The sequence below is a fragment of the Phocoena sinus genome, chromosome 19 (genome assembly GCF_008692025.1).
Source record: "Phocoena sinus isolate mPhoSin1 chromosome 19, mPhoSin1.pri, whole genome shotgun sequence".
NCBI classification, from domain to species: Eukaryota; Metazoa; Chordata; class Mammalia; order Artiodactyla; family Phocoenidae; genus Phocoena; species Phocoena sinus.
In genome coordinates, this window is record NC_045781.1 from 52,950,291 (window position 1) to 52,967,270 (window position 16,980).

Sequence of the window (16,980 nt, forward strand, 5' to 3'; positions counted from 1 at the left end):
AATACATGCATGACCTAAAACCTGGAACCTGGAATATGTGACTTTACTTGGCAAAAGGGGCTTTGCAGGTATGACTGAGTTAAGGATCTGAAAGGTAGAGATGATCCTAGATTATCTAGGTGGGTCTGATGCGGTTACAAGAATCCTTATAAGAGGGAGGCAGGAAGGTCAGACTCAAAGAGAGGTTGGAAGATGGAGGAAGGAGCCACGAGCCAAAGAATGCAGGTAACTTCCAGAAGCTAGAAAATTCAGGGGGGATAAACTGCCTAGGTTTTGATCCTGTCTTTACCACTGACAATGGAGTGACCTAGGACAAAGTCCTGAACTTCTGAGTTGCAGCTTCTGCATTTTCCGATGGGGATAATAATGATCGTTTCTTCTTAGGGCCGTGGTGAGATGAGATGAAATGACATGGTTTTAAGTATCAGCCTTGCACCTGGCATGTGGTAGAGTTAGAGACCCAAAAGCCATCTGCCATGAAGAGGCTGGCTCTGTGTGCACCTGTGGCTTTTTATCCTGCCAACTGCTGGCATTGCCACCTGGGACTGTTCCATCCTGCTGCTGTCACACACTAGCTCCTGGGCAAATAAGCCCAACAGGTCACTACTTCCACATTTGACCACATCTCCTCTGGGAGGATTTTCCACCCCCCTGGAATCATGTTTATCATCCCTCCCACAGAAATAGAATAGCTCTTTAACCTAAATCCTGGCAAGGAAGTTTGATAAATATTTAACCAAGGATTGTAGGAAGTGGGAGATGACTCTTTGATTGATTGTACGAAGGGCACTTGAAAAATCTTTATGTTTGAGAGGTCTAAAAGTCTTTTCTGGCCAGTTTTCCTCTTAAGAAATTGCAGAGTAAATACCCATGTTATGTCATAAGCTGTGATTGAATGAGAACAGCTGAAAGCAAACCTTATAAAACGACTAAGGCCTCAGGGATTTTGAGCCGTTGTGCTTTGAATGGTGCTCCTGTATTACTAGCTGGGTGATCTGGGGCAAGTAGCCCCACTTGTCTGTGTCCATTTCATCTTCTGTCGTGATAGGGTGACACAGCTCCTGAGTCCAAGGCAGCATTTCTCAACCTGAACATTATCGATATCTGGGGGAGGCTAATTCTTTCTGTGGGGGGCTGTCCAATGCATTGTAGGATGTTTAGCAACATCTGTGTTCTTGACCCATTAGATGCAAGTAGCACCCAGCGCTGACCTTCAGGTATTACCACGTGTCCACTGGGGTGGGGGTGGGATGCAAAATCAGCCCCAGTTGAGAACTTCTGGTCTCAACTGTAGATCTAAATGCATTGTGGATTCTGAGTGTTTAGCACAGTTACTGGTACACAGAAAGTACCCTAGTAACAGGGACCTCTCTACTGAGAGATAGTAATGGTTGCCCATCACATCGAGCTATTTAAAATGCATGAAAATTACTTGATACCAAAGTAAGTGGCCTCAGAGAGTCTTACAAGTCTACAGATTTTAGGTATCCGGCAGATTTCACAGTTCCAAACTTGAGCCTGGTCTTACTTAGTCCGGAGGAGTTGACAAGGGGATCATTCCTGGATTTTTTTTTCTTGCTGAGTTGGCTGCCTTAAGGGAATCATCTGGCAAATCATTCAGCCAGTCTCAGCTGCCCAGTGACGTGAGAGGAAGCCAAAGCTGAGATTTGTTTCCTTAAAACTTGCACACTAGCCAGGGCTTAGCGTAGGGTAAGGGGGAGAGGGGAGAGCAAGATGGAGTGAACGTCTCCATGCTGAGTTGAATTTGACGCTTCCACCCCTGAAGTCATTCAGTTCTAACATGTGCAGGGTGCAGATACTGACTCCTTTTTAGATCAAGCACACTCTAGCCCAGGATCATCCAACTGGTAAACAATGAAGTCAGTGCTGGTAACTGGGTCTATTTAACTCCAAATTCTGGGTTCCTCTCACTTTTCCAGATTACCAAGCAAGAACACACCAGGGAAATGGGGGGCGGGGGGGAGGGCAAAAAAAACACAGACCCTAACGCTAGTACGTTTAAGCAATGATTAGGAAGTGTAGGCAATTTGGGCTGCCTCCTACACCAGTGCTTCAAACATTAATGTGTATGGTGATCAGCTGGGGGGCTTGTTAACATGCAGAATTTGACTGAGTCGGTCTGAGGGGGGGCCCAAGACTCTGTATTTCTATAACTAGTTCCTAAGTGACTGCTACTGGTCCCTGGACAATTTTTTCAAACTTCAGATGCATCTGATACACCAGGAGGCTACTTAATAACGACTGCAGGAAGTCAAAACTTCAATGAGATAACATTTCACACCCACCAGGATGGCTATAATCAAAAAACCAGAAAACAGCACTTGATGGCAAGGGTCTGGAGAAACTGGAACTCTCCTGAGTTGCTGGTGGGAACGTACAATGGTGCAACCTCTTTGGAAAACACTTGGCAGTTCCTCAATAAATTAAACACAGAGTTACGACTCAGCAATTCTACTCCTAAGTGTATGCTCAAGAGAACAGAAAACAGGTGCTCCAACAAACACTTGTTCATAGGTATTCATAGCATTATTTATAATAGCCAGAGATGGAAACAACCCAAATGTCCATCAACTGATGAATAAATAAACAAAATGTGGTCTATCCATACAATGGAATATTATTAATCCATAAAAAGGAATGAGGCACTGATACTCTGAAGGGTGAATCTTGAAAAGATTGTGCTAAGTGACAGAAGCCAGACACAAAAGGCCATACCTTGGGACAATCCTATTTATGTGAAATGTCCAAAACAGGCAAACCCATAGAGACAGAAAGCATTTTAGTGGTTGTCAGGGGCTGGGGTATGGGGGTTCCTTTTGTGGCATTGAAAATAAAGAATTAGATAGATAGTGCTATTGGTTGTACAACATTGTAAACGTACTAAAAGCCACTGAATTGTACACCTTAAAAGGGTTAAATGGTGAATTTTATGTTTTATGTATTTTACCACAATAAGAAAAAAATTCTGCCCTACCCCGAGAATTTCTGATTCAGGGGTCTGGGGTGCGACCTGAGGGCTTGCACTTCTAACAGATTCCCAGCTGCTGCTTCTCAGTCACACTTTGAACAAGGTCCCAGACATTGATCTTGATACCAAACAGTTGTCGAATCCCCAGAGATTGTCAAATTGCAAGGGAACAACCAGATGCTATTAGTCTCCAATTTCTGCTAACCATGCCTAAAGTTTGTTTTTTTTTTTTTTTTGGCTGCACCACGCGGCATGTAGAACTTCCCCAACCAGGGATCAAACCCACGCCCCCTGAAGTGGAAGCGCGGAATCTTAACCACGTGACCACCAGGTGGTGGTTACTTTTTTTTTCCTTATTTTTTTTTTTTGGCCGCGCTGCACGGCTTGTGGGATCTTAGTTCCCGGACCAGGGATTGAACCCGGGCCCTCGGCAGGGAAAGCTCGGAGTCCTAACCACTGGACCGCCAGGGAATTCCCGGGACTTTGTTACTTGAGTTGAGTCCAGATGACCTTGGAGGAGGCAGAAACCAGCTGGGAGCCCTCATTACTTTCTCCTGAGACAAGGTCATGGGTGTTCTGGCTTGCAAATGTATTAGAAAATGAGAAAGCTGCTGTGGGCATGGGACCCTGGTACCCCTATAAAAGTGTCCTGCACCTGGTTCCATATTGGAGAGAGGAGTTACCCCAACACCAACAAGCAATGCTCAGATACCAGCAGGGTGTCCTACAATTCAACTCAATTCTGAAGCTCTCTACCTCTCTACCTGGAGATAGCATCAGATCCCACAGGTTAGGGCTCAGTCCTACAAGACTGCCCCCCATCCCCACTTTGGATGCCAGTGGCAAGCTCAGGTTATCACCTGTGCTTCTGACCGATTTGCTATAGATCACAGGTACCAACTACCCCCTCCTTGGGTTCGCTTAATTTGCTAGAGCAGCTCACAGAACTCAGGAAACCTGCTTACTCACTGGATTACTCACTGGTTTATTACAAAGGATATTAAAGGATACAAATCAACAGCCAGATGAAGAGATACATAGGGCAAGGCACAGGGAAAAGGTGTGATGCTTCCACGCTCTCTGAACTCGCTACTCTCCCCAGAGCTCCCTGCTCAGCAACCTGGAAGCTCTCCCAAGCCCCTCCTTTGGGGTTTTTATGGAGGCTTCCTTGTAGCATGTGATTGACTAAATCATTAGTCATTGGTGATTGATCTCAATCTTTCTCCCCTCCAGGGGGAGAGACTGAAAGTTCCACCCCTCTAATTGGATCCACTTGCAACCAGCCCTCCAGCTGTCCTTAGGAGAGGTTCTCATTCCATTAACATAACAAAAGTCCTCCTTAACCTTTGCCACTCTCATCACTTAGGAAATTCCCAGGGTTTTAGAAGCCCTGTGCCAGAAACAGCAACCATGACCAAATACATATTTATTATAAATCAAAAAATCACACCTTACCTATACAGCCTCAGGCTGAAAAGCTGCAATATTTCTGCCCTGTTAATAGAGCACTCGCTTGGAAAGCCCTTTCTTTTCCGTAATTCCTATATGGTCATATGTTAGCTTTAGGTCAGGAACAAGAGGATCTCCTGGTAGGTGCTGATCATCATGGCTAGGAGGAGTGTTTTGAGGCCCTGTGTTACCTCAGAGGACATCAAGAACATTTGAATGCTAGAACTTTGGGAAATGTTACTAACTTGTTGCTTATGTCACACCAAAGGAGTCAGGCAAAGACCAGGACCGAGTCCCCTGAGCGGGCTGTGGGGAAAGGGCCTCACAATTCTGTAAGCTCCAGGATTGTAATTTCAAGTTTCCCTCCGTGTTAGCCACGGCCAACAGTATGCCATAAGGTCAAAACAAGGACCACCAGAAAGACAAGGACCACCAGAGTGATCAGAAACATGAATGCTGAGTTTATTCTTGCCAGAGAACACATTCACTGAGTAGTTCCCCGAGGCAGAAAAGCTGGGTGTGGGGGGGGGGGACTGGTATGTTCTAGAAGAGGGGGGGATGCTGCCTTCATGGTAGCTACACCAAGTAGGACTAGATGGTTTGCAGTTATGAAGGATGGAAAGAGTCCATAGGTATGTACGTGGTTGGTTAAAACACGTCCCATTGTTGACTGGGTGTTCCATTAAGTCGCTGAATAACAAGGTCACCCCATATTCTGAGCCATTTACCAGCACTGGCTACTTAGAATCGATTGGAGGGAACCCCAGCACTCAGTTTTGGTACCTCCTAAGCGAGTACTGCTCTAAGGGCAAAGTTTTGCGTTTGCATTAGCCACGTCCATCAGTGATGGGGGTGAGCGTGGAATGGAGTGAGGAAGAAGTATACTGTCACTTTAAATTTGGTTGCAGCCTTGGCAGAAAACGTTTCAAAAGCTCTAGCTTGCTTAGGGTGCTTCTCTCATGTTTTAACATTTCAAGTTAGCCAGGCCTTGATTTTTGGGCCTCCCATGCCAAACTTCAATAAACTTAATTTTTTAGTTTTATTTACCAAAATGTTAGGAGACCTTATGATCTTGGTATGGCCGAAGACCTACATGGGAGCTAGGCAGTTCTCCTGACCTAGGCGTGTCTTTTAATTTTAATTTTTCTTTTAAAAAATTTTTTTGGCTGCACTGGTGCTGCGCGCGGGCTTTCTCTAGTTGCGGCGAGTGGGGGTGACTCTTCGTTGCAGTGCGTAGGCTTCTCATTGCGGTGGCTTCTCTTGTTGCAGAGCACGGGCTCTAGGTGTGTGGGCTTAGTAGTTGTGGCTCACGGGCTCAGTAGTTGTGGCTCACGGGCTCAGTCACTCCGTGGCATGTGGGATCTTCCTGGACCAGGGCTCGAACCCATGTCCGCTGCGTTGGCAGGTGGATTCTTAACCACTGCACCACTAGGGAAGCCACCTAAGCGTGTCTTAAGGGGAGTATGCATTTTTAAATTTTTTATTTGGAAATAATTATAGACTCACAGGAAGCTGCAAGGAAATGTACAGGGAAGTCCTGTTCGCCCTTCATCCAGACTCCCCTAATGATAACATTTTACATAACTACAGTACGATGTCAAAGCCATTGGTACCATGCACAGAACTTATTCAGATTTCACCAGTTATATCTGCACCCATTTATGTGTGTGTGTTTATAGGTCTGTGCAGTTTTATCCTATGTATAGCTTCCTGTAACTATGAACACAATCAAATACAGAATGGTTCCAGCACCATAACGATCCTGAGATACCCCTTTTATGGCCACATCCACACACTCACCCCATCCCCAACTCCTGGCAACCATGAATCTGTTCTCCATCTCTGTAATTTTCTTTCAAGAATATTATATAAATGGAATCATACAGTATGCAACCTTTTGAAACCGGCTTTCGCTCAACATAATTTAAAGGAAATATATTTTGACCAAGGCATATGTAGCTCAAAAACAAACAAGCAAAACCAAACATATAAGCAGAAAATCTTTCTTCCAGCATAGCACTAGAAAGTCTCTTTTAATTAAAAATTTCAGTCTCTTGAAACACAACATACCTTATGCCCCACATCTGTGAGACTTGGATCAAGGATCAAACAGCACTGCCAGGTTACCATCCAACTTCCACAACCAAAACAGAGATCTCAGTTTTTCCAGAGCCCAAGCTGTATTAATATTTACATGTCCAGAGGACAGAAATAAATGGAAAAAAATCATAGATGTTCTCTCGAAGTGTTTAACAACCCTATCTGCCCGTTGGACTCACCTGGGGGAGCTTTTAAAAATCCCAGTGCCTTGGCAAATAACAGGAAGGTCTAATAGGGAGCTTACTTTGTGCCAAACACTGTTTTAATATATTAATTCACTTAACTTTCACAACAACCCTGTGATACATGTATTATCATTATTCTTAATTTACAGATTAAAAGACAGGCACATAAACATAAACTGGTTTTCCTAACTTTAACTGCCTTTCATAATCAATGGCAGAGCTGGGATTTGAATACAGGCAGTGTTGGCACCAGAAGCTGGCTCTTTACCTGCTGCCCTCTGCTAACATTCCTTCCAACTGGCCAAGCTCACCTCACCTCTAAAAACCATGGAGAAATGAGCATAGTCTAACCGCACAGACTGGGTTGAAACTTTGAACAAGTTGCTTTAACTTCTTTGGCCCTTCTCCCCAGTCAAAGGAAGGAATTGGATTTTGAACTAAGATTTGGTGAAACTAAAAATCACTTAAACAAGCATCAGCTGGTTATACGTGACAAGATGGGAACCAGAGCTGAATGTTTGATGGCAGATACTATACTGAAATTTCAACAGTTAAGCCTCAGGACTCTTCCTTTTAAGTGACAGGGCCAAACCTCAGACTGACTTAAAGAAGGGAGGAGTTAATTAGCTCACCGACTGTTTGGAACCAAGTTTCGAGTCATCGTGACTCTCCCCCACCTCCACTCCCCGTTTCCGTCCTCAACCCCTACCTCCAGCTTTCTGAACTCCCTTCTCGCTCCTCTGCTTCCCTTTGCTTCCCTTCTCCTGTGTGGGGGCAGAAATGGCCCCTGGGAGTGCCGGTGTTGCACCATTATCACACTGAAGTAGCCAGGAATAAACCATAAAAGCATCTCCCTTCCACGATCTAGATCAGGACTCTGGCTCAGCTGAGGTCACGTGCCCAGCCCCAAACCAATCTCCAGGTCCAGGGGATGGGGTATTATGATCGGTCAGGCTGCCTCTCTGAATGAGGACAGAACCGTTGACTGACAGCCTTCCTACAAAGACAGGGAGGTAAGGATGAGTTTTTCTCAAAAGGAAGTTATGTGAGCCAGACCAAAGCTTTTTTTTTTTTTTTTCATTTTGGCCACACCACACGCGGCATGTGAGATCTTAGTTTCCCCACCAGGGATGAAACCCGCACCCACTGTATTGGACCGCCAGGGAAGTCCCAGACCAAAGCTTTAATAATCATGTAAGAATAATGATGATAATTGACATTAGCTATTCTAGGTATCTCTACTTCAATGCCTATATTCCCTTCCCCCAGTTTTATTGGGCTATAATTGGCATATAACATTGTATTAGTTTCAGGTGTACTGCATGATTTGCTATATGTATACGTTGCGAAATGATTACCACAAAAAGGTTAGTTAACATCCATCACCTCACAGTTACAATTTTTTTTCTTGGGATAAGAGCTTTTAAGATTTACTATCTTGGACTTCCCTGGTGGTGCAGTGGTTAAGAATCCGCCTGCCAATGCAGGGGACACAGGGTCCGAGCCCTGGTCTGGGAAGATCCCACATGCCACGGAGCAACTGAGCCCGTGCGCCACAACTACTGAGCCTGGCGCTACAGCCCGCGAGCCACAGCTACTGAAGCCCGTGCACCTAGAGCCGGTGCTCCTCAGCGAGAGAAGCCACCGCAATGAGAAGCCCGCACACCACAATAAAGAGTAGCCCCCGCTCGCCACAACTAGAGAAAGCCCATGTGCAGCAACAAAGACCCAACACAGTCAAAAATAAAAACTATAAATAAATTTATAAAAAAAATTTACTGTTAACAGCTTTCAAATATACAACACAGTGCTGTTAACTATAGTCAGTATGTTGCACATTATATTCCCAGAATGTATTTATGTTATAACTGGACGTTTGTACCTTTTGACCTCCTTCATGCATTTCCCCAGCACCCCACCCCTCACCTCTGGTAATCACCAATCTGTTCTCTGTATCCATGAATTAGCGTTTTTTGTAGTTTTTTTTTTTTTAAAGATTCCACATATAAGGGAGATCCCATGGTATTTGTCTTTCTCTGACTTACTTTACTTAGCATAATGCCCTCAAGGTCCATAGATATGTATCTAGGAATCCATCACCACAATCAAGATAGTGAACATGACCTTCATTCCCCAGACTTCCTTGTCCCCCATTCTAACCCATACCCTGGCCCCCCAGCAGGTAACCACTGATCCATTCTATCACTATAGATTTGTTTGCATTTTCTAGAATTATAAATAAATTGAATCATACAATACATACTGTTTTTTTGTCCAGCTCTTTCTTTCACCATAATTACTTTGAGACTCATCCATGCTGTTGTGTGTATCAAGTTCATTCCTTCTAGTGACTGAGTTGTATTCCATTGTACGGCTGTATCACAGTTTATTCATCAATTCAGCCAGTGGATGCTTCTTTGACCAGGGAAATCTTTGCCAAACCTGGGACCCTTAATGTCATGGGCTCAGTCATCCTGGGTTCCCCATGAGGTCTCCTGGGTGCTCTGAACCCCTTCATAATCTCGTGTCTTCCAGTGAAAGAACACCAGGAACACACCCGTATTCATTTCCTAGGGCCGCCGTAACAAATTAGTGGCTTAAAACGACAGAAATCTATACTGTCACAGTTCTGGTGGCCAGAAGTTCTGAAATCAAAGTGCTGGCAGGGCCACCTCCCTCCGAAGGCTGTAAGGGAGAATGCCTCCTTGCCTGTCCCAGCTTCTGTAGTCCCAGGCATTCCTAGGTCTGTGGCAGCATCACTCAAGTCTGTCTCCATCTTGACATGGTCTGCTCCTTCGTTTCTCTGTGTCTTCTCTTTCTCTGTCTCTTACAAGGACAGCCATCATTGGATTTAGGACCCATCCTAATCCAGGATGGTCTCATCTTGAGATTTGTACCTTAATTACACCTGCAGAGAACCTTATTCCAAGTAAGGTCACACCACTTTTCTGGCTTCCTTTGTTTCTGCCTTCCATAGCTCATCCCTCACAGCTGGTCCAATGAGAGACGCAGTTTAAGGCTCAATCTCTCTCAGCTTCTAAAAGAAATGTGATTCAAGTGGAATAAAGAGCATCTGTCCCCAGCCCCAGCCAGCCCTCCTAGAATAAGTCCTTTCTCACACCCTCTTTTTTTAACCCCCAATTTATTATTTTACAGTTCTACAGGCCAGAAGTCTGAAATGAGTCTCATTGGGCTAAAACCAATGTTTTGGCAGGGCTGAATTCCTTCTGGAGGCTCTACGAGCAAATCCATTTCCTGATGTCTTTTCTAGGTTCTAGAGGCTGCCTGCATTTTTGGTTCATGGCCCCATTTCTCTGTTTTTAAAGCAGCGACATCGGGCCATCTCTCTCATTCTCTCCTCTCTTTCACTTAGAAGGACCCTTGTGATTACATTGGGCCCACCTGGATAATCCAGGCTAAGCTCATGATCAAGGTTGATTAGCAACCTCAGTTCCCCCTTTTCCATATAATCTAACATATTCATAGGTTCCAGAGACATCTCTGGACATCTTTGAGGGACCATTATTCTGCCTACCATACCTCTCTTTCCTATTTTCCACTTTCTCTGTATCCCTAGTGATTTCCTCAGATCTAGCTTTTAGGTAACAAATTCTCAACTGTGTTTGAACTACCATCTAATTTTTCTACTGAGTTTTTTTTTTTTAAGTTTAGTTGATTTACAATATTGTGTTAGTTTCAGGTATACATCAAAGTAATTCATATACATATTTCAGATTATTTTTCATTGTAGGTTATTACAAGATATTGAATATAGTTCTCTGTGCTATACAATAAACCCTTGTTGCTTATCTAGTTTATGTATAGTAGCTTGTAACTGTTAATCCCATACTTCTAATTTATTCTCCCCCCGCTTTCCCCTTTGATAACCATGTTTGTTTTCTATGTCTGTGAGTCTGTTTCTGTTTTGTATATCGATTCATTTGTAGTATTTTTTAGATCCCACATATAAGTGTTATCATATAATTTTGTCTTTGTCTGACTTACTTCACTAATAGTCTCAGGTCCATCCATACTGCTGCAAATGGCAATATTTCATTACTTTTTATGGCTGAGTACTATTCCATTTCATATATATGGTATATGTATATACCACAGCTTCTTAAGCCAACTCTCTGTTGATGGGCACTTGGGTTGTTTCCATGTCTTGGCTATTGTAAATAGTGCTACTATGAACATTGGGGTGTATGATGTATCTTTTCAAAGTAGAATTTTCATCTTTTCTGGATACATATGCAGGAGTGGGATACCTGGATCATATGGTAGCTCTATTTTTAGTTTTTAAAGTAATCTCCATACTGTTTTCTATAGTGGCTGTACCAATTTACATTCCCATCAACAGTGTAATAGGGTTCCCTTTTTACCACACTCTCTCCAGCATTTATTACTTATAGACTTTTTGATGACAGCCATTCTGACTGCTCATACCCTCCTACAGGGATGCCCCACGGTTCCCTATGGCCTGAGTTACTCCTCATTGCAACAAGTATTAAACCCAATTTGTTCAACTACAAGTTCTATAATGGAGAGAACAGTGCCCACTCTGTCCCCACTTCCCCAAAGATATGTCTACCCAGAATCTCAGAATGTAGGTTGGCCAAACTGGAAGGTCAGAGGCTGGGGCAGATGCTCTTTATCCCCCCTAAACCACATTTAGTTTAGAAGCTGGGAGAGATTGAGCCTTATGCTTGGTTTGCCATTGGACCAGCTGTGATGAAGCCGGCATGGGAAGCAAAAGCAAAAGCAAAGGAAGCCAGACAATGATGTGACCAAGAATATGCATTCACCTGCATACAGAGGGCGTTTGTCTTCCTTCCTCTGCCTTAGTCACCACTGATACCAGTTCCTGGCATGACATAGGTGCCATCTAAATACTTAGTGAATGAACAAATGAAAACATCAGATCTGATTTTTTTTTCACCCATTGTTCCCATAGGAGGGGTTCCAATGGAGAAGTTGGCAGCCTATAGCTCATCCAAGGCAGCTCTGACCATGTTTTCAGCAGTCATGAGACAAGAGCTCTCCAAATGGGGAGTTAAAGTCTCTGTCATCCAGCCTGGAGGCTTCCGAACAAGTAGGTGTCTGAGGCCAAGAGCCCTGCAATATTCATTCTGGAAGGGATGCTGAAGGTCCTTTGTTTTGACAGAGTTCAAGCCAAACCCCTCAGTGGTGGACCAAAGAGGGGTTGGGATGGGTGGGCTTCTTCTAAGTATAGAGGGGCAGGTGCCAGGTTTTGCAGTGTACGGTTGCTCTCCTGCCGCCTTTCACCAAGGAATTAAGTTTTGATGTTATGTATTTTTCAAACACAACCTCCTCCCCTCTGAAGGACATGACCCACATCCTTCTACCCCGGGAGGAGATGGCCAACCTCTCCTCTCCGCTCCCTGAATTTCTGGACTCTGAGCAGATGTAGACGACCCCCATGGCTCAGTTCTTAGTTCTGGGTCATCAACCATGTAATCGGTGATCTAAATGAAGGTGTAAAAGATCATATCTAATAAAAGGCCACACACTGGGAGGGATGCCTAACACACTAAAGAACAAACCCTAGAGGTCTGAATATTAACCCAAATGCACCAGATAAAAATCTAAAAGAAAAGCAGAACTTTGTCTTGAAGCATTTAGCAGCCAGGATCTCCCAGAGCTGTCCAGGAGGAGCACGAAGACTCGGTGAACGGGCTCATCTGGGGAGGAAACCGAGGGAACGAGACCTGGGCCACTCAGGTTGAGAGGTGGGACCAGGGCAGCAGGAATGGAGGGAAGGTGAAGTCTTGAGAGGAGTTTCCAACTTGGGGACTCCCTGGGCAGGTGGGAGAGTTGAGGGGAGCTGATGGAGAAGGAGGGTGGGTCCAAGATGATGCCGAATATGGCAGCCTGAGAGACAGAGCACAGAAAGCTGCCTGACAGCTAGTGGAAGGGGAGAATGATGAATTTGAATTTGAACCTGGCAGGAGGATTGAGAGTTTGGTGACACAGCCAACGAAAACTTCCAACACACAGATGCAAGATTCCCTTTGGATCGGAGAGCAACCCTGCAGTTAAGTTACAGTTTCAAGGACTCACTGAAATTGTCATAGCTAGCATTTTGGGCAGCTGTTCTTATCAGGCACTAGCCATTTTCTGTACATTCTTTCCTGATATTGTTGATCTTATTTTTTTAATTGAGAAATATATCATATACACACATAGTTTAATAAATTATCAATATTATAAAAATTCATGTACTTAACATCAAGATCAAAAAATAAAACATTGCCAGCTCTCAGAAGCCCTCACATGGTCCTCTCCAGTTTTAGCCCTCTCCTCCCTGCAGCAGGTAACCTGTCATACTTTTTGTAACATTCGTTTATTTGCTGTTCTTGACAATGTTCCATGCATACAGGCATCCCCAAACAATAGTTTGGCTTTACTGGTTTTTGAACTTTAAATGGAATCAATGTGTATGTTTTTTTTTGCGTCTGGCTTCTTTCACCAAACATTATGTTTTCACAATTCGTTTATATTGTGTGCAGCTGTAGTTCATTCATTTTCATTGCTAGTATTCTGTGAATATGCCACACTTTTTCTACTATCGATGGGATATTTGGGTCATTTTTGGACAACTGTGAACAATTCAGCTGTGGACTTTCTGGCACACCTACTGTGGCGTATGTGTGTGTGATGTTTCCTATGACACATACCCAGGAATGGGATGACTGGATCATAGATTTTAATTATCTTCAACTTTATTGGATAATCCCATATTGTCTCCTTAATTATCATTCCAATTTTACTCCCATCCTTTCCATATATGTCTCAATCTGCATCACAGCCCTGGGGAGTAGGTTTAATTGACATCATTCACCAGGTGAGGACACTGAAGTAGGATGGGTAATATATAGCTCAGCATGGACATCTGTGACACCACGATGGTGGGGAATTTGAAACCAGATCCCTAGGTGCAGAGCCTGGTTCTTTCTTTTATATCAGGATGTCCTCAGTTTAAAGCTGTTATTTGATGGTCTCTCTAAAGGCAAGAGGCCAGACAGTGGAGGGCTGAGGACTTAAGTTTGAAGAATGACATTTGAAGTGGGGGATGAGGAAAGGAATCTTTAGGGACACAAAGAGCTCCTGGAGACATTCAGGGAAACATATCAGATTTTTTGGGTACCCTGCAATAAAAACTATCTCAAGGGCTTCCCTGGTGGCGCAGTGGTTGAGAGTCCGCCTGCCGATGCAGGGGGCGCGGGTTCGTGCCCCGGTCGGGGAGGATCCCACATGCCGCGGAGTGGCTGGGCCCGTGAGCCATGGCCGCTGAGCCTGCGTGTCCGGAGCCTGTGCTCCACAATGGGAGAGGCCACAACGGTGAGAGGCCTGCGTACCACAGGAAAAAAAAAAAAAAAAAAGTGGCAGATGAAGGTTAACAAAAGGGTGGTGGCTTTGTCATCAATAAAGAGAGTTTTGGGGATTTTGGACAGGGTAGGCACAAGAGTGATTAGAAAGTCCATGAAGTGTTTAAAGAGGGAGGAAGTGGAGAGGAAAAGGAATCCCCTGTGAGAGTAGAGACTGGGGCAGAAGTAGCTGGAGGAACAATAGTTCATGCAAACATGTTTTTTAAGATGCAGAAGCCTCTGGAGTAGTAACTGTCAGGGTAATCATTTCTTTGAGTATGGTCGTGCCTTCTTGAAGAGAAATGAGCAATTGAAACTCCGTTTGCATTTCCATGAGTATAATTGGATTTCACTGGCTTACATTTCATAGTGAGGCTCCCCTGCAGTCCTGGTATCCAGGAGTCACCCAAGCTAGCAAAGATTCATCCCCACAGCAATCCCTGAGCAATCACACACTTTGTGGGAGGGAGTGTGGGTTGCTGCAACCTTTCTGGAAAGTAATCTGGCACTAGCTGTTAAAATTCAAAATGAATGTGTTTTTTGACCAGACAGCCACCCTTTGGGGACTGTAGCCTAAAGAAGTGAACGCCGAAAAACAAAAGGATACATTGTGCAAAGCTGGTGACTGCAGCGTTCCCTGAAATGGTGAAACCTAGGAACGACTGGCAAGTCCTTTGATAGAGAAATGGTGACTAAAAGCTGCTCAATGGAAAATTCTGCTGCTCTGGTTTCAAACTATAGCCATTGACCAGGAGGCAGGTCTGTGATTCATTACTTAGCAAACAAACAAAAATCAAAACCCACAAACAAACAAAAAAGCAAATTCCTGGAAAATACGTATAGTATGATCCTTTTTGTGTTTTGTTTGTTTCTGGTAAAATAAAATTAAGCCAAAGCCAAACATATCTATATGTTTGTACGAGCAAGAAGGGAGTGTAGAATGACACACAATACTGTAAGTTTCCTCAGAGGAGATTAATTTTTAAAACATATGCATCTCCTTATTATTCATTATTTATATAATGAGCAGCCATTGCTACTATATTTTAAAGTAACTATATAGATACTGTTAGATTTTATATAATAAGCAAGAATTTACTTCTATATTAAATATATGGTTATATATTTAATCACATATAATTTATGTTAAAATTTAATGTATTATTTAAAATGAAATTAAAATTATATTTATTAAATAGATAACATGAGGGACTTCCCTGGTGGTCCAGTGGTTAAGACTTTGCCTTCCAGTGCCGGGGTGGGGTTGGGGGGGATGGGAGGGGTGGGGTATGGGTTCGATCCCTGGTCAGGGAGTTAGGATCCCACATGCCTTGGGGCCAAAAAACCAAAAACATAAAATACAAGCAACACTGTAACAAATTCAAGAAAGACTTTAAAAAAAATAGATAGCATGATACTCAACATTACATATTTTTTTAACCTTTTTTTTTTTGGTCGCGTGGCTTGCGGGAACTTCCCTGACCAGGGATTGAACCCAGGCCACGGCAGTGGAAACCCGGAATCCCAACCACTAGGCCACCAGGGAACTCCCAACATTATATATTTAATTTTATACACAGAAGCAGGCATTACTGCTATATTTTAAAAAATTATATGTGTACATATATATGTAGGTATATACATAATGTGTAGATAATATATATTATATACATTATATTTTATATTGTATATAATAGTCATGAAAAGATATGTACTAGAATGTTTGTGGCAGCACTATTCGTAAAAGCCTCAACTTGAAAACAACACAAACGCCCATCATAGTATAATAGATAAATAATTTATGGCATATTTACAGAATGGAAAGCTACTGACCACACAATACATGCATCCATGTATTCATATGTCTAAAGTCAGGCAAAGCTCCTCTACTCTGTTCACCTGACAGTGGCTCCTGGAAAGGTGGCCGAGGCTGGTTTGTCCTTTTCTTGGTCTGGTTGCTGGTTACATGAGCTATTCGGTTTGTGGAAACCTATTGATCTGTGCACTGTTCTGTATGTATGTTTAAAAGAATAGAATTGCCATTATAAAGCACATACTTTAAAAGGCATTTGGGAATATCCTTCCCAACAGAGGCCAATTCACAAGGGCCTTCTTCCCAATTAGGGGTAGGACATGCCTGTTTTAGCCTTCCCAGCATCTGAGCCTCTCTTTTTCTTGCATCTCAGACATCGCAGGCACGAGTGACATGTGGGACAAGCTGGAGAAAAACATCCTGGACCACCTCACCCCTGACGTGCAAGAGGACTACGGCCAGGACTATATCCTTAGGGAACGCAATTTTCTCATGTTTATGCAAACCTACTCTGTAATGGACGTCTCCCCAGTCCTCTTGGACATCCAGCATGCCATCTCTGCTAAGAGCCCCTTTGCATTTTATGCACCCGGGAAAATGTCTTATCTGTGGCTCTGTTTTGTTTCCTTTAGCCCTACTGGCATATTTGATTATTTTAGCAAAAAAATGCACAGCCATAGAAAGAGCATGCCCAGAGCGTTAAGCATGCCTAACTGGAAGAATGAGGCCATGTAGGCAAATCAGTGGGAAATGTTAAGAGTCTTGGAATGAAAGGGAATCTCGAGCTTCCCATTAAAGTTGTGGTTTCCTACCTTGCAGCCCCTGTGAACTCTGTTGGTTGAATAGTGAGACAGCAGGGAAGGGGGCAGGGCACAAACTTGAAAAGGATGACATAGACATTGAGCATATGACATAAAACTGGTTAGAACCGACTAGGCCCAAGATGGCAGAAGATTCAACTTCCAGTAGACCTTCAGCCTCATTATACGCACAGTATAGCTAAATGACACACCCATTGGCGCCATAATATTTCTGAGGCAGACCATAAAAAGCCAA

The 16,980-nt window shown here is 43.6% G+C and overlaps 1 protein-coding gene across 1 annotated transcript in view; it reads left to right on the plus strand.

Annotated features, from left to right (window-relative positions):
- Positions 1 to 16,742, plus strand: part of HSD17B2 (hydroxysteroid 17-beta dehydrogenase 2) — a 62,448-nt gene extending 45,706 nt beyond the window's left edge. Inside the window, exons 4-5 of the mRNA XM_032613630.1 lie at positions 11,678 to 11,815; positions 16,298 to 16,742. Coding sequence (XP_032469521.1) covers positions 11,678 to 11,815; positions 16,298 to 16,659 — 500 coding nt within the window. The 3' untranslated portion in view covers positions 16,660 to 16,742. The remainder of the gene's footprint in view (positions 1 to 11,677; positions 11,816 to 16,297) is intronic.
- Positions 16,743 to 16,980: the final 238 nt, after the last annotated feature.